The following is an 18,199-nucleotide window of genomic DNA, read 5'->3' on the forward strand; positions in this document are numbered from 1 at the left end:
TTTCTTTTTCCAGCTGAACGTTGATCCGTGAATATAATCCTGATATTTAACCAGTCTCCGGTACAAAAAAAGTTGGAGAGCCCTGTGTTTCAGAGTGGTGTAGATTTACTCCATGTATGCAGGCAATATGTTTGTCTAAGCAACTCCAACTTAGTTGACAAACAAGTTGCAAAGACACAGTAGTCTTTAAGAAATATTGAAGAGCACATCATGACATCACTGGACACTTTCAATAAGGCTGTCTCCATAGAGTGATGTTTACGGAAGCCAGACTGAAACTTCTCATGGATGTCGCTCTGATCCAGGAACAAAGACAGCTGCTCAGACACCACCTTCTCCAAGATCTTGGACAAGAATGGAAGCTTAGAAATAGGCCTGAAATGACTGAGGTCAGTCGGGTCTAAGCCTGGCTTTTTGAGTAAAGGCTCCACAATGGCATGTTTGAGAGGTTTATTTTTTACTAAAGCATTCTAGGACATGTTGTTATATTAGAGCTACGAGCTCGGGTGTGATGAAGAAATTTACTGTCGACCGTTGTCATGAATCATTTGGTTATTCTAAGTACCAAGAAAAGACACAGGGTGTCAAAATTGTTTACAATTTTAAAACCGGTGGACTGTCTCCCTCTAGTGGTTCCTGCAAGTATAACAACAGAACCAGAGAATACAAAAAATGAAAGTGGCAATAACAGAATTATATATAGTAAATAATGTAATAACTGTTGGTCCAATTCTCCACAACCATGAACAATATGAAAAGAGGAAAAATACAATATGAAGTGTTTAAACATGTTACTTTACCTGAGAGACTAAAATGTATATTCATAATAATTTTGCAGGGTTGATATTCAAGCGAACTATATCTCCACATGTGTTCACCTTGAAATTATCCTATATAACCTTTTGTTTCTGTTATAAAGCTCTAAAGTTAGTTGTGATGAGAAGTTGAAATTAAATGCATCTGATTTTCAAATCGTTACATTAAATCGTTTGTCTAGAATAAGATGTATTACCTCACTGCTATTCAAGTCATTCACAAATCCAATCCAAGTCTGGAAACAGAAATGCAGTCCAGCTGCAGTTAAGTGGGAGAAGCTTCACTTCAGTCCTTATGGGAAATGTGGTCTTCCTTCATCTAGAAAAACTACAGATGACTGTCAACTCAAGAGTTAGTGTTTTTTAAATGTGTAAAGAAAGTTATATTTACCTTAAAATACAAATATAGAGAAAAGTGTATGCCCGTTAGCGTTATGAACAGCTAACGGTTTCTTCAGAAGGAGTAAATAACTTCTTATAAATTAAAGGGCCAGGAGACAGCATTACCGTAATGGACTGATGCCCACAGGGCAACTCTTTGTTTCAGACTATGTGCAGGACCCCAATACGTATAAGTTCTGCACCAAATTATCCCGCTACAGAATTGTTTTATAAAGGATTTTTTTAAATATTTTTAATCCCATTCCACATCCTTCACTTTTAATTAAATAAAAAATTTAGATCAACATCTTCAGTTGGACAAAAACATACCAAGATTTACCTGAACACTTCATTTCACGGTTTTCCATTTTTGGCCAGGCCAGGTGTGACCACTTGATATTGTCAGTGTGGACGGTCGGTCACTTCCAACTGAATCATATACACGAGTGAACAAGTCAAAGTAAAAAGGACTGTTAAAAACAGCTGGAGGCTCATAATCTCCACCTGAGAAAACTACATTTGTACTGCAGACACAGCAAAAACACTAGTTTCAGATCCAACTTTATTTTGTTTCCATGCCATGTTTCAGTAAGAAGACACATGTTGGCGGCTCTGGCCAGAATATCAATGATTACAAATCAGACTGGAGATACAGAGAAGACCCAGGAGGAGAGAGGAGACGACAAAGAACCCCAAAAGCCCAGAGACAAAAGGTACAGTGGTTTCCCAAACCGTTCCTCCAAAAGGGTGTCATGGATCGCTGCATCACAGTACAATCAAGAGAAGCACGCCCCCAAGTGACCTGCGAAGCCGCATGTGATCTTAGGTTAGAATAGTGCGACGGCTCTGGGTGAGGAGTGCAGATATGAACTTCAGATGAGTCTGTAAATGTTGATGCATGCGCACAGGTTACTGTGAAGAGGACACTTAGGGCACCCAAGAACCCACCACCACAAGACACCAACTGTTCTGATCCGAACCCAACTGAGGCTTCATTTGTAGATGTGCAGCTTTTAAATATTTTCTTGTACACGTGTGTAACAACGACAGACAAAAACATGATCTGGAAGCAGGAACTGGCAGGGGAATGGGGGTGAGGTGGTGGGAGGCGTCCCTCTACGTGATGGAGGTGGGACCCAGGGGGTGTGGGAGGGACAGTAGGTGATGAAGAAAGAAGGGAACAGACAGTGGGCTGCAGTTTATATCCAGATTAACAGAGAGAGAGAGAGAGAGAGAGAGAGGGAGAGAGAGACACAGCTGGACCCGGACCGACTGGACACACGTGGCTCTGGCTCACTAGGCCTCTTGTCCCGCGTCTGGGGTCTGCTCCTGACCTGCAAGACAAAACCTTGGTGTTAGTGCGAACCACAGACCCGTCAATAACGACAAGACTCAAAGAACCAAACTTAAGATCATATGCTTCAGCAGAGAGGAAGAGGAGGAACATGAGCAAGGGGGTGTTACAACCTTGTCGTCAAAATTCATTTTGTTTGTGGTTTTGTTTCTCTTGGATCGGTGAGTCAAGTTTGGGCGTGTCCAGACCGTCTGCTGCTGACAGCCGACCAGCTGCACCATTCACTTTGGTGTTCACTGTTCCACGATCACACACATGCAGTGAGTTGACCCCAAGCAGACTAGTAGACCATCATTGCATCCGTCATGAGCCAACCAAGTCAAATCTGTTTGGACACCAGAGCTTCAGTGACAGAATATGATGAATGCCATCTTTTCTGTGATGAACATGGTATAGGCGGCGTCATTGACCAGTGGGTGAGACTGCAGTGTTTCAGTCATGCAGTAGGTTTTTTTAGCCTACGATTAAAGACTTGATTTTACTCAACAATACATGCATAAATAAACTAAGAAAAAGCTTCTTGTCATCGGTTATATTACCAGGAGTATTTTGTTCTTCAAACTACAATTCTATTACTACTTATGTTAATGATAAAATAAAAGTTCATTTTATTTACTTCTCATGTCTTTGAGAAGAGGGCAGACACTTCTCAGATGATTGAAAGACTTAATGTGAAGCACAAAATATTCCAATCGGCCCAGTGCGAGGCACAGAACATCCAGCAGATTCTGGTCTGGGATCAGTTTCTCAAGAAAAACTGCCGAAGGACCATCAGCAGTGTGCATCTGAACATAACCACACTCAGAGCCAAGAAACAAAAGTAAACACAAATAAAAGGAATTTGAGAAGAAGGTTGTAACGGGGGGCAGCTGATGACACTTACAGAGAACTGCTGCATGGTGGGTGAAGGAAAAAAAAAATGAAGATCTTAATCTAAAGAAGGAAGAAGATGGAAGGAGTCAGGGAGATGGAAAGAAGCGGACAAGCATGGATGAATAAACTATTCTGCAGGAACAAGAATCAGCAGGACTGACCGTCTGCCTGCATGTCTGAGGTCCAGAGTGTAAGGTTGTCACGCAGCAGCTGCATGATCAGAGTTGAATCCTTGTAGCTATCCTCGCTCAGCTGGTCCAGCTCTGCGATGGCATCGTCAAACGCAGTCTTGGCCAGTCTGAGCAGAGAAGTGACAACTTGTTAGCCGACAACACGCCATACTCTGACACAAACGAAACTTACTTGCAGGCCTGGCTGGGACTGCTAAGGATTTCGTAGTAGAAGACAGAGAAGTTGAGGGCCAGTCCGAGGCGGATTGGGTGTGTTGGTGGAAGTTCCTCTGTAGCGATGTCACTGGCCACTTGGTAGGCCACCAAACTATCCTGGCCAACCGCCTTCTTCTCCTCGTCTGTGGCAAACTCTGCAAGGTACCGGTAGTAATCCCCCTTCCTGAGGAGCATAGGTAGTTTCATGAGGTACAGAACTGTCGACTGCTCTTAACACACCAGGTTCTGAAAAGCTCACTCACATTTTGTGGTAGAAAACCTTGGACTCCCCTTGTGCGGCTTTTGGGATTAGGTCATCCGTCAGAACCTTCAGGATTTCATTGCAGATTTTGTTCAGCTCACCCTCCACCTGCACCATAAAACATATGCTGAACACAACATTTGAATCAACAGGCTCATAGCGAGTCAAACAAGTACCTTTTGGGGACATAGCTTTTTACAATGTCATCATCCAGAATAATTTTTCTCTCAAATAAAGAACATATCGACCAACCGTGTTTACAGCAAACTCAGCTTTGATAATACAAACAGTGCCGATAGATAGGACCCGAGTGATCTCTCAAGTCACAGCCAAAAATGTAGGTCAGTGAGCTAGAGGCAGGTCTTACGTCTGTGGAGAGTTGTAATGGCGGATCTGAAGGGGCAGTTTTGTAGCTTTATCCCCAAAAGGATGAATAGAGAAAAAAGACTAATCTCAGCCTCCATTAGATCCTCTAGAACAGGGTGTCAGACTAAATCAAACAACCTGGATCAACTTTTACATTTACCAAACTATATAAATGATTTTGCAGGCTGGATTAAGCCTCCAGGCCATTCATTTGGCACTTCTTTTTGAATTCGCCATCATCTTAATAAGTTTCATTTTATTATCTCTGCATATGTCAATTTAAGATCTAAGCTGTTAATGTACTGCAAGTTTTAAATTATATTTTATTTCATGTAATATTTTTGATGCGATTAAGTTGCAGCAAACCTGCCACATCCCCTGATCCCACTAAAAATATAATGTGTGGTGGCTCCTCGGGAATGCTGGAACAAAGCGACATCACTGTCAATCTGTAAAAAGGTTGGTCCTGAATCTGAAGAGACTTGTGGCAAACGGTCACTGATGTAACAGTAGGGGATGTTTTCTGCATCAACTTAACAGGAGCAACATGTTCCATTTGTGCACACAAAATGTTTTCTACCAAGACTGACGACCAAAGCGTTAAGCTTCATGACATTAGTCAGACAAAAGCGATCAAAGGACCACTGCCGACACTAGAAAATAATCTGCAAAACACGCAAGGAAGACACGGACAGTACATTAACAGCATCAGTAATTAGAATTTACCAAGACATCAGCAAGAAAACACAGCTGACCTTCTTCCTGTACTCTTTGATAATCTTTCCCCTGCGCTCATTGTTGCCATCCTTGTCCTCTATACTGTTGATGATCCTCCAGGACGCTCTTCTGGCCCCAATGACGTTCTTGTAGGCCACCGACAGCAGGTTCCGCTCTTCCACAGTCAGGTCGTTGTCCTTCTTGGCCACCTGCTTCATTGACTCCACCATCTCTGTGAGAACATAATTAACATTGTGTCAAGTTAGCTTCCAACACGCAATTGTTAAACCATCAAACTAGCAACAGGTTAGAAAAAGTTTGACTGGAGCAGCCACAAACTATTAGTATTATTATTTCGACAATCGATTAGTCACCAATTATTATTTCAATTATTCAGCCCTGAATAATCCAGTCCGTCTCAAATAGTGGAGCGCCTGAGGAGATGCTAGTGACCCTTAGGAACATCATTTCTGTTCTAGAAAACTGTACTTGCACATCCACTACAGTAGACTTATAAACAGGGCAATAAAAATAAAACCCATTAAGTAAACAAGACCTACAAAAAAAATTCAAGGTATTTACACAAGTGATTAAAAGAAGAAAGGGCGATAAAGAAAAAGCAAAGCCAAGGAAGTATGACGAAGTGTATGTAGAGCTTATATCGCCAACAATCATCCTTCTTTGTTAAAGCATGTCTAGTAAACCAGCGATCTTCTTCTGCACCGAACACAAAGTACAGGTCTAAGCTAAAACTTAAGGAGCCAAGACTTGCAGTATCATGCTTAGAACCTTGCTTTAAAAAAAAAAATAATAATAATAATTGTCTGTGTGTAAACATGTTAGTTTTGGTTTTATGTATTGTGCTTATCTGATGAAAGATTCATATAAATGGTAATTGTTCAATTTGGTTGGTTAATGAATGTTTAAAAAGGTATGCAAGTTATATCATTCATAGCCACTCGGGAAATTTAGGTTCAGCATCATGCAAATGATTGACACTTCAAGACAGAGGTGCAGCAATAAGCTTAAGACTATCTTTTTGTCTTGCACGTTTAAATTATGAAAAATTTAACACATCAAATGTGGCGCATCACAACATGCACTTAAATCTTCATAGTTAATGCCGCTGTTTACAGGTAATACCTAACCATTTGTCTATTCCTCTTCCATTTCAAATTTGAATCAACTTAAGTTTAACGTAAGTGTCCATACATTGTTGTGCTGTAGATTATACAAAGCACTTTCGTCATTACGTTGGTAAAATGATTCCATGCCATTGTACTGTTGTATGTTTCGATTTAAGGGATATCAAGGCAGACTGAACGCCACAGCTGCACATAGCTGAGGTCGACGCAAGCCCAGTTGGACTAATCGTGGCAGCATGACACTAAAGGTCATGTGTACCTGTTGTTCCTAATCTAAATGTCCATCCATCTTTGTTATCTAAGGTCAAGTGACGTGAGGAGCAGCCGGAGCAAAGTTGTCCAGACAGTACTCTACCTAAACAAGTCTTCTGGACCGTCTGTGAGAACAGGTCACCAGAGATTACTCATCATTTCAGATTAATCCATGTCTTTCGGGAGTGACGGGCAGAAGTTGCAACTGGGGCTAAATTTATGTCCGTCCAAAAAGACACTAAAAAAACCCTCTAAACTGCTCGTTTGTAACGGCCATTTTGTATAGAAACCCAGACATGAGAAAATTGAGGATTATTTTTTTTTAAAGATTTTATTTTAGACACACATTATCAAACTAAGAACCATTAAAATTATGTTAATATATAATTTGAAAGACAATGGAAAAAAATATATAAAGCTGTCGAATATCAAGTATTTTAGAAAATACATTGCTGCATACAATTTATACAAAACCCCCAATTACAATCCCTGCCTAATGTCGCACATGCGCTACAGCTTCTCTGCAAAAGAAGCAGATGTGCAATGTTTATTTGATTTTATCTTTAATTTTTAATTTGAAAAAAACCCTCAAAAAAGCTTTGTATGAAGCAGCCCTTGGGCAGGAAAGTTGAAAAAAAAAGTGCATTTTGTCTTAGTACCATCTTTGTTGTGGAAATTTTGGAAAATATATACATTTTTAAAAATCAGATTGATCCACCGTTTCTATAGTTACTACGAAAATAAAGTGGAAGCCCTTTAAAGTTACAGAGCTGATGAGGGGAAAGAAGTCCTCTCTGGCTAGTTGCTTCTGTTCACAGACACATTTCAATGAAAAGATGGAACAAAGTATGTATTGAGACAAAGGTGCGACCACACGTGTGTCACAGTGGTGATGTCAGCAGGTTGGCATGCATGTGAAAAAAGCAGCAAATCCTTTCCACAGTACTGTGTTGAAGCGGCTCCTCCCAGTGAGGAAGATTAAGTGCCAATAGCCTTCTTAAGCAAAGAGCAGGTTCTTCTGTGCAGGAAACCTGATCCTGTCGTCCTACCGTCATCACCCCCACCCACTTAAAAACACCCAACCTGTCAACAAACTAGTTGGTACAAGGACACAAACTGACTCTAGGCTGTAGCATTAAGATCAGCATTACTGTTGCGTTGTAGCAGGGCCCAAAAATTTGAACGTGCTGCAAAACCCCATGAGCCTCATGAGTGGAACTTTTTATGTGACTTGTCCAGTCTTCAAACCAGTTGAGTTGCACAAACCAGTCAAACGGGTCTGGTCTCCTTCACGCCATACAGTTCACATTGTTGCTATGGAAAAGAACACAACGAGTACACCAGCAAAAGAAGGTGCGTGCGTCATAAAGGAAATGTATGCATTTCTTTTGGGCATTTGTCTACATTCACGGGATCAGCCGTCAATGCATGTTTGGAAGGGGCAGTGGGGTCAGTTATGGAGACTTTTCATGCACCCAAAATGTATCCTACTTTAAATTAGCAGAAACTGGGGTTCTATAACCATTTATGCAACAATACGAAGGGAACATTGACCAATCTTGGGGACTTTAAAGACAAAAGTTAAACATCTTGATAAATGAAGGTTGAAAATTCTTTATTGTGCCGTTGTGTGGTGCTCATGACTGCAGTGGTCAGTAACCTGTGACAGGGTTGAGGGTCAGATTCAAAGCTAGTCCGGACTGTCCGGTTGTGCAAACTAATGTGTTAGTAAAGTTGTTGGAGATCCAATTATATTTAAAGAAGTAGTCTCTGCACTTTTGCATGCAGGAAGAAAAATGTTTGTGGGCTGCAAATGTCATTTCACTTCCGCCTTACTGGCTGGACTACTACTGAGCAGTCCTCACATGTCTGTGCAAGTAGTCTCGACTGTTACTCAGCGCATCCAGGAAACCAGCCCAGAACACACCAGTTTTACAGGAGCTCCCACTAACGCACTCAAAGACTTTCATCTCCGCCGTCATTCACAATTCATGTGAAAGTCCTGTCGTTTCTCAAGAGACTAGAAGAGTTGTTTTTATTAAGGCAGTTGCTCAAGCCTGGTCATAAAACTCACCATGTTGCCAATCATAGTCCGTTTCCTTATTACTCAACCATCATTTTATGGCCAATATATGAACAAAGAACAAACCAGTAGTAGTTTTGCAGAAAAAAAACCAAAAAACTATAGTATACTTTTGTGGGACAACTTTCACTGATAGGCTTTGTAATTGAAATTATTTTATTTATTTTTTTAAAGAAAAAACGTTTAAAACAAACACCTCAAGCCCGAAATGAACAATAGTCATTCATTCATACACTTCCGTTTGCACTTTTTTTTCTTTGAGCAGAAACGGGTTCGCACACATTCTGTACTATGGCTCTCGAGGGCGCTTCAGCTCACATTCTTGGGGGGAAAAAAACTGTCACTAAGGCTCTCACTAGCAAAATGGGATGTTTGAAGGAAGGCCAGCTTTAACCAGTTGTATAGTGAAACGGCGCACACGGTTAAACGTGGCTCAATACTCGACGCGACTTGAGAGATGTCGGGTCACAGTGGAGCGGTCATGTCACAGCACGTTCTATCAGCCACACGACTTTCCTCCGCCGCTCCTCTTTACACAGTCTTGGGCTCGAACTGGTACCGCCTGGACGGTCTGTGCTCGGCCACGAACACCCACCATTTCTCACACGACAGGGTTATACGTAAAAGAGGGAGAAACTCGTGTTAAATCGAAATGATCCGTGAAGTGGCGGATCACACAATATTGGGTGCATTTGTGACAAAACAGGAAAAGCCCGCAGTCGGCTGGGGTGGGGGCGGTCCAGGAAAAGGCGGCTTTATGGCCGCTGACCATCTTTAGAGATAGTGAATATAAAGCCGATTGATCGAGGGTTGGGTATTTGATGTGAAACGCGAACATTTAGAAGCCTTGGTTGGAAGGGGCAGGCTTGGGTGTGGACTCGCGTTTATAGGGCTCTTTTGTTGAATGGAGTTTGGCTTGACGCGTGTCGAGGCTAGTTAGCAACAGGCTAACAAACTGGAAGAACTCGATCAGCCCTGGGAGGAATTTTAAACCCAATTTTTAACTCGCGACTCGCCTTGTTAACGGAGAAGTCGGCGATCTCACGCGCGATACGACTCACAATCCAAATACAGCTCGTTAAATAAAACATTGTCTACGAGTCCCCCGCGGAGGGACACGGACGGTCGATTGCTTACCGTCATATCGCTCCGCTTGTTCGGCGAGTTTGGCCTGGAATACGAGGTCGTCTCTGTCTGTGGAGCTCGTCATTCTCGATGGTTCCTGGTGCACTCGTTAACAAGACTATGACAAACCTGGCTGCTCGGTTGTGTCTCGGCTACAGATCCGTCACTGGCTTCGCACGCCCAACCGGTAGCACTTACGTAAAAATGGCGTCGCCCTATATCCGGGAAACCCACGGTGACGTCATGCTCGGTGAGCGGGGCCGTGCGTGATGACAGACGAGAAGAATCAAATCTGAATTTATTACAACAGAAGTAAATACTCAAGTTCAGTTCAATACTCGATGTTTACTTTTAAACGATAATAAACGTTTTGCGTAAAACTAGCCAATAACGGAAATCGCCACTAAAATTAACCAATCATGAGAAGAAAAAAGGCGGGTCTATCTTTCATTACACTATTTATTATTTCTATTTATTTATACCACTACCCAGCACTACTGCTGCTCTTCTGAGCCCGAGATCAAGTCATCGAAACCCAACAATAGCGCCGACATTGGACTGCTGTCAGACAATGGAAAATTCTCAATTCACAATGAATTAGACTTCAGGGTTTCAAATTAAAAGCCGACCATACTATGTATTGTTTAAATTAAACGTTTGTTATTCTTTTTTTGTGCGATTTATATTTTTTACCATAGCTTTTATTATTTAAAATGATTTGAGATTTACTGGTATATCGTCCCCCAGTTAATAGGTTTGATATAATCTAAAATGGCAAGTTTCTGATATGAAATAATAACATTTCATAATTTGAATGTTAAGTTTTATAGAAATTGATTATTAAATTCATCAAAATATTTCAGCTATGACGCGCATATGTCATGGTCAAAGAAGACAGGTTTATCTCAAGTTACAATAAATGATCTGAAAAGGTTTCAAGAGTTGAAGACACTATATGTCTATCACATTTATTGTCAACTGCTCTTCCATCGTGTGGTCAGACACACATGTTTAACTAAAAAGCTGATTGTGTATAGTCACATCCTTGTTCATATCGAAAGGAGAATAATGTTCTTTGACTCAACTGTGTTTGGACTATGGATGCACAAAAAAGGATTGGACAAAACTGAAATGTAGTAACCAAGGCTCAAACACTGGAACAAAAAAATGCATTATGCTACTTCTTTAATAACATTAGATTAAAAGCTATGCCTGTTACCTCACTAACATGAAGGCATTGCACAAACTAATATCCATGCACAAAAAAAAACAGCAAGTTATTTTTTTTATTGTATTATATTTTGCACTGACATTTATCATAATAATGTGTTATGCTGTTTTCAATGTAGTTTGTAACACTGGACTTACTCATGTTTTTAATTTCCGTTTTTACATTTAGTAGTTTGTGACTCCCTTGGATCTAATGGGTGACATGCAAATAGGATTTATTATATATTCTGTATAAATTGTTATTATTACCATTGTATTGTTATTAAACTGTATTCTACTTCAATTGCATACAGTCCTATAAAATTGCTTAAACTCTTATAATAGTTTGTATTTGTAGAGTGTTTCTAATTTTTATGCAGCCGGGATCTTATTTCATTCTTTTATTTTATCACTTTATTCACTTTATCGAATCTAATCCAATTTCTTTTCACTTTTTTGCTTCAGACTACACAAGAGTCATAGTTATATTAGTTTGGGAACCCCCTTCTGAATTGATGAGTCCTGGACTGGCCCATTCTGCAGGTTAGGGAACATTGAACATGGGTTGGGCATACTGGCCCTGGTTGTCCAGAGGAGACGCTGTCCTTTTAAGGCAAATGTGGATGAGTTGGGTTGGTATCATTCCTTCATGGCCCTCCTGGCTAGCAGCATTCCACCATTGCTTATCTGATTTCTCCAGCACTCGCCAGACAGAAGGGAAAGTCCTCCTCATTGTTGCCGGGCAAGATAAACAACATAAGTAAGACCTCACCCCCTCAGGCTTCTGGGCCATGGGCAAGGCACCAATCTTGTCACTGTGTTTGGCGCTGCTGATTGCTGAATGAGCACGGTGCTGTCCATGTAGTGGATCTTGCAGAACTCAAGTAGGGCCAGGAGGGCATCAAACTCCGATCCCCGATCTGAAACAGAGAAGGATCTAAACCTGAGGGTAGACAAAGAGAAGGTAGGGGAAACCACAATGCCCTAAGGAGCATCCCTAATTACTGACATCTAGAAACATTTGACACTAGACTGACCAGAACTATGAAGGAAGATAAATGACTTATGTTTAAATAAATGTCTAAATGTGTAAATAAATATCAAAATGTCAAAATAAATAAATGACTTCTGATTTAATTTTTTTCAGAGAAGAGGCTATTTTACGTATAAATACACATTTTGTCATTTATAAATTTGGATATTTATTTATACATTTTGTCATTTCTTTGTCCGTATGCAAATCGAGTAGGCGGGTTGAACATCAGTCTAAGGCAGTGATTGGTTACAGCCTTATATCAACTAGCAGTGCCTTGAGATCGCACATTTATCTTCGCTTCATGGCTAATTTTGGATAATCCTGGGAAGATGGACCGTGTCCATGCTATTGCTAATAATTTATGATCTGATATAGATGTGAATTAGATCACAGCCCAGTGTGTAATGTATTTCGTTGTGCTGAGTTTATGTTTGTAATGTTATGTTTGTATGGTCAAAATGTATAAATATATAAAACAAAAAAGGCAAAGATCTTCTGCTACGCGTTTTAACAAGTACTAAGCAGTAGTCAATGACTTTCACACTGCTTAGCTCACATATCTGTAAAGTGTAAAAACTCACATGAGTCTTCCTACAAACCTGACAGCAACACTTGTGGCTGGGCGGTGAACTGGATCACACATATTCCAAAAACACTTTAGACCAGTCATCCTCTAGTTCTGACAGAAGTCCTGTCCAGTTCCATTCCCTTCCCACAGCAGAAGCTCGACCCACTTTTCTAACAGAACGCTTAAATAAACTTAGCAGAACCAAAAACAGTTAACAGAATAGAACAGAATACATTTTTCCGCAACACTGTTTCTCTGCAGGTATGGTGACAGTATGAAGCCACTCCACGAGCAGATTTATGTAGAGTATGAATGATGAGCCAGATAACCACTGTTGCTTTTTTCTTTGCATGATTCAATTTTCCTCGGTGTCTGCATTCGTAGTCTATTGTTTTTGTGTTGTGCAGTTGAATTTAATCAGTTTATGCCATCCTATAGTCTTTATATCATATATTCTGAAAATGTTTTTTTTTTTTACACGCTACAAGCTACACCATTGTACTCATCAAGCGAATTGTCATGCATATAATAAATAAAACAGAAAATAAGGTTTTTAAAAACAGGGCTGTGAACTAATGTCATGTGAATGGTAATGGTTACATTGTTGCCTGGGTTGCATAATGATACGATATCGATTTTATCACTCTTTGTTTTATTGCAGCCATTCGCTAAAATCATTAATTACACTGTGGAGAATATTGTTTATTATTTTCTTCCTTCTCGATAATACAGTTTGCTTTATTTGAATTTTCAATTTGAAGTTCTTTTCAGTTCTTTTGATGGACTTCATTGGGCCGTTTTTTAAAATGTATCATGGTTTGTAAAAAGTGTGGTTCAGGCCTACTTAAAAAGTATAATTTTAACTGAAGACTTCAGTTCATCCATCTTCGTTTATGTTAACCTAACTCGAATGCGCGTGGTTGTATACCGTAAAAACCGGAACAGGAAGTGAATTAAATTCTAATGCTTTTATTCTGAAGAGGTAAACAGGAACAAGAATATTTTACACACGCTTACTACCGTGAGTGCGACGTGGCTCGGATCTTTTACCCCAAACTGATAAAAACGCGTGGTCGAAAAGGTTTCCTGGCAATTCATATCGATCTTCATCAGAAATTCAGCGGATAAGGTAAGTCTTAAATGTCTCTAAATAGTTTGTTTACATGTGAGAGCTGACAGATGCTAACAACAACAAGTTGAATCCAGCGTCATTGTTGACATCAAAATCTGACAACTGTCTTTTAACCAACTTAATTGCGTTACGTTTTAACTACTACTTATATTATGTCACTCTCGACATGATCTTTTTATACTACGATTTATGCTTTTACTTAATTTTTCTGTTCTCCTTCACTAAATGTTAGTCAATTAATATTGCGTTTGCCGAGTTACCACATCTTCACATATAACAGTAATATAATGCGCCTCCGGGGACACTGCTGGCATACTGTTTATCTATATATGTATTTTTGCAGTTCCTTGTAGTCCCATTTCGACTTGGATTAGGAACTATTATTTTTCTCTTACAGTCCCTTGCTCTTAACGTGTTTCTGCTGCTCTACAGGAGAATCAAGTAGATAAAGAGATGTTCACTCTGGTACAGACTCAAGCAAGCATGTCCAGTTGAAACTTACACTGTAAATATGTGTGTCTTGTTCAGCAGGTATGCACTAAAAAGTCATGTCAGACAATGACGAAGGAAGCACAGAGGAGGCTTTTGAAGAGGCATCTGATGTCCATTTGCCATCTGATTCATGCTCTCCAACCTCACCAGACATTGCTACAGATGTGGCTCCCACCAGGAGGGCCAGGAGGAGAACAGAGCCCAAACCTGCAGAGACAGAAGAGGGGAAACCAGAGCAGCCAGCAAAGGCAAGTTTTTGCCTAATTCACTTTTTTGTGTCGAAAGAGAAAACGTCTTGGTGCACTACTGGTGGTACTATAACCTTATGCTTTCTCATAACCAGCCATAGTTGCAGAAACTGTTTGTGTTTGGGAACTTAAAAGCTCTGGGTAGTTAAGGTACCTTTTAATATTTTTTTAATTACGGTACAAAAACCAAGTTAAAGTTATGTTATTTACAAAGCAGTCATAACGCATATCATATTTCATTATCCGCAATCTGATTCATTACCTCATCGGTATCCATCCTTCATTCATCAATGGAAGTCTGGAAACAGAAAATTCATCCAACTGCTGCAAACAGGGACATGGCAACTTTTGCGACGTTTAGCAAGTGCTCATGGGAAATGTGGTTTTCCCGTTGGGCTAAACACTACCACTTTAGTCCACTGGCTTCGGTCGACTTCAAATCGAATAGAATCGCTTTTACTTCATTTTTTATCAGCATCTAAATGAAACATTCCATGGGGGTTCCTGCTGTTAATGTTGCCGCTTTACTCTTCCAGACGCCAACGGAGACTACCGTTGCTCAGGGAGGCTGGGGCAGTTGGGGAAGCTGGGGCAAATCCCTACTGTCTACGGCAACAGCCACCGTAGCAACTGTTGGTGAGTTCAGATGACATCGAGGTGGATCGTCGATTCAGTTGGCAAAGATGCAAGATCAGAAGGAACAATCTGATTCATTTTTCAGCAATGTGGAGTATTTTCCCTCTTTCAGGTCATGGACTCAGTCAGGTAATTGAGAAGGCAGAGACCTCTCTGGGAATCCCTAGTCCCAATGAGCTGGTGGCCCAGGTGGAGGAGGAGGAGCAGCAGAAACAGCTGGGTGAGACATCGTCATGACCCACTGGAGAAGACCACTTGTCACTGACTTGTTTCTCTCATCAGAGCCCAGTCCTGATGCAGATATAGGTGCACGCACAGAAGCTGATGGTGCAGTAGAAAGTGCAATGGGAATGCTGACGTCCCTCACCAGTGTGGTCCAGATTACTGTCAGTTAAAGCACAGGGGTGGGGGGGGGGGCGGGGTCAAATGTCATACTGGTCTTCAGGAGAACCCTGAATTTTTTCCTTACTTTCAGGGTAAGTCGGTACTCAGCGGAGGTCTAGATGCTCTGGAGTTCATTGGGAAAAAGACAATGGATGTGATCGCAGAGGGAGATCCTGGTTTCAAGAAGACCAAAGGACTCATGAACAGGAACCTTACGTTGTCTCAGGTCACGTTTATTCTTGTTTTTTTCTGCGTCTCTCTTTAAAAACATCCTTATAAATGTTCAGGTTTTGCGGGAAGTGAAAGAGCGGGAGGAGCAGCAGACAGAGGACCAGACCTCCTCGGAGAAGAAGGTCCTAGCTCACTACGGTGTCCTCTTCGATCAGTTCCAGGGCCTGTCCCACCTTGAGGCTCTGGAGATCCTGTCACGTGACAGCGAGTCCAAGGTCAGACTCCAACCAGGGCATCTTCTGTTTCCGGAGTTCTTACATGTTGTGGTCCACAGGTGAAGTCCATTCTAACCACTCTAACTGGGGATGAGCAGCAAGCGCTGCAAGAAGAGCTGAAGATCATTAAGGACTCCTTCTCCATGATGGACTTTGATGATGACGAACTGGATGAGAAGCTTGGTGAGCAGAAGACCCAAATCCTTGCCGTAGCCACAACTCATTATTTCTTTCTTTTTCTAGACCAAAATGGGTCAGAGTTCCAGTCCGAGCTGAGAGAGGTCGTGGACGGACTCACTGTCTCAAGCTCTGCAGAAAAACTGTGCAAGGTGTGAACCATGTCTCCTTTCTGGACAAGTCAGCATCAGGAAACAAAGCCGAAATCTGTGATCTAGTTTCATAGTCTTGTGTAGTCCTGACTTCATTCCTGCTCTCAAAACAGGCATTGCATCCGGTTCTGGTCTTCATTCCAGAACCTGGTACCGAGCCAGACATCCGGTCACTTTACCAGAACTAGTCTTCAGTTAGAGGGCATGCTTACCAGCTGGGATCATACACTAGTCATGTCTACATGACTTATGATGGTTGTCCTCTACAGGCTTCTAAAGATGCCCGAAACCTAGTCGTGGTCTGGAGGGGAGAAGGTGAAGACCAGGCAAAGACATCGGCGGAGGTACTTATAAAGCAGGTTCTTTTCTGCTTGTATGAGATTTGCAGATAGAATTAAGGACAACCAGAAGTTAGTCGTCAGCTGTAATTCTTACCTCTGCAGCCGCCGTTTTTATTTCCAGTTGTGTTATATGCTCCGACTCTCATTTGAAGGACATCCATGCTGCCGGCATCAGGAGTCTAGCTGAGCTAACAGCTGGATCTATTGAGCTCTTCCACAAACTGGCTGAGGCAATATTGATGTCCACAGTTGACCCGTCCGGCACCATGCTGTCCCAGTAAGACCCACATCAGCCTTACAAGTTTTGCTCAGACTAACAGCTGCTCTGTGTCTTCAGGTTGACCATCATCCTGTGTCGGGAGGTTTCGCTCCTGTCCAGGAAGTTCACCTGCAGTCTGACCTCTGCTGCAGTAAGTCTCGCACACAGCAGATGACAATGGCGGTCTATAAAAGGTCTATGACAGTGTTGGAAATAAACTTGCATTATCCAAGTTGGTTTTGTTGAATCAGAATGCTAACTAAATGAAAACTAATTCAAAGTGAATTCAATTCAGTGTGTCCTTAGACACGCCTTTATGACAAAGATTTGTCGGTTTAAACATTAATTTCAGTGTAAACTTACACTTCAGCATCTAGATTTGTGGACAATTTAAGAATCCTTAGTTCCAACATCATGTCACCGACCATTTAGGCTTCATCAAAGAAACATCCAAATCATGAGCAGGCTTCTAAAAGAATATAAATTCTGCTTTATTTTTTTTCCAGACGAAGGAGACAGGCGATGTCCTGAATCCGCTCATTACTGGAGTCTTCCTGGAGGTGAAACTTTTTTCTCTATCTTCTGCATCTGTTGGTGAGCTCAGATTGATGCGTGTTTCTCCTCCTGCAGGCCTCCAACAGTGTATCCTACGTCCAAGATGCTTTCCAGCTGCTCCAGCCCATTCTGGAATTCTCCCACATCCAGAGACGATCAGAATCAAGAGACTGAGCGCTCATCCACTGTTGCCTGCCACGCAAGTCTAATGATAAACAAATAAAACACCCACTAATGACCCGAAAGTTAAATCATCAGCGGAAGTTGATCTGAAAAGTTTTAATTTCCCATTAAAAATATTGTCACTTTTGGAAGCGCAGAAGAAACTTTAATACCAACACTATATTGTGAAGAAAAGGATGCAAAAGTAGGTGGTTGTAATTGTCAGCAGCAGTGTGTTGAATCTCTGGATAGCTGATGATGTTCACTGGCGCCATCAAAACTGTCACAGTGCTCTGACCGATTATGCCTGGTCCAGAACAAAACAGCAGAACACTGATGCTCAATTTGTGACATGAAGAATGCAGTTCTGTTGTCTAGGAAAGTATTTTTGACTAAGTATTTTGTGAAACATAATTAAACTGAAGTTGAATATGTAAAATTCCGTTTCATTAAAACAAAAAAAAAAATCTTAAATTGAATCTCGTCTCTGGCTTGACAGGTTATAGATGTGTGATTGTCATGAATGTCCAAATACACCTCTGAAACTACCAATTCTGTACAGATAATAGCTGCTGAAAAAGGACTTCAAATGGATCTTTTCAAAAGTATTTCAGGTCTGCAGTCACCTTTCTTTATTATTATA

At 41.1% G+C, this 18,199-nt stretch overlaps 2 protein-coding genes across 5 annotated transcripts; one reads left to right on the forward strand and one right to left on the reverse strand.

Annotated features, from left to right (window-relative positions):
• Positions 1–1,744: 1,744 nt before the first annotated feature.
• Positions 1,745–9,967, reverse strand: LOC148066775 (14-3-3 protein epsilon-like). Its single transcript, XM_087806712.1, has 6 exons — positions 9,772–9,967; positions 5,193–5,386; positions 4,073–4,179; positions 3,787–3,993; positions 3,585–3,721; positions 1,745–2,530 (listed from the first exon to the last, which is right to left on the reverse strand). The coding sequence occupies exons 1-6, from the start codon at positions 9,842–9,844 to the stop codon at positions 2,493–2,495; spliced, it is 756 nt and encodes a 251-aa protein (XP_087662838.1). The 5' UTR covers positions 9,845–9,967; the 3' UTR covers positions 1,745–2,492.
• Positions 9,968–11,579: 1,612 nt separating this feature from the next.
• Positions 11,580–18,030, forward strand: fam114a2 (family with sequence similarity 114 member A2). Of its 4 annotated transcripts, none has more exons than XM_087807822.1 (15): positions 11,580–13,701; positions 14,102–14,169; positions 14,233–14,444; positions 14,981–15,080; positions 15,193–15,300; positions 15,363–15,466; positions 15,556–15,690; positions 15,752–15,910; positions 15,970–16,093; positions 16,154–16,239; positions 16,509–16,583; positions 16,733–16,857; positions 16,918–16,990; positions 17,346–17,399; positions 17,470–18,030. In XM_087807822.1, exons 3-15 carry the CDS (start codon positions 14,253–14,255, stop codon positions 17,566–17,568), a joined length of 1,434 nt encoding a protein of 477 aa, XP_087663948.1. In that variant the 5' UTR covers positions 11,580–13,701; positions 14,102–14,169; positions 14,233–14,252; the 3' UTR covers positions 17,569–18,030. The 4 variants fall into 4 exon arrangements, with proteins under 4 accessions (XP_087663948.1, XP_087663947.1, XP_087663946.1 ...); XM_087807821.1 differs by having other exon boundaries at positions 14,236–14,444; XM_087807820.1 differs by lacking the exon at positions 14,102–14,169 and having other exon boundaries at positions 11,655–13,701; positions 14,236–14,444.
• Positions 18,031–18,199: the final 169 nt, after the last annotated feature.

The sequence above is a fragment of the Callionymus lyra genome, chromosome 14 (assembly GCF_982586985.1).
Source record: "Callionymus lyra chromosome 14, fCalLyr1.hap1.1, whole genome shotgun sequence".
In the NCBI taxonomy this organism is placed as follows: Eukaryota; Metazoa; Chordata; class Actinopteri; order Syngnathiformes; family Callionymidae; genus Callionymus; species Callionymus lyra.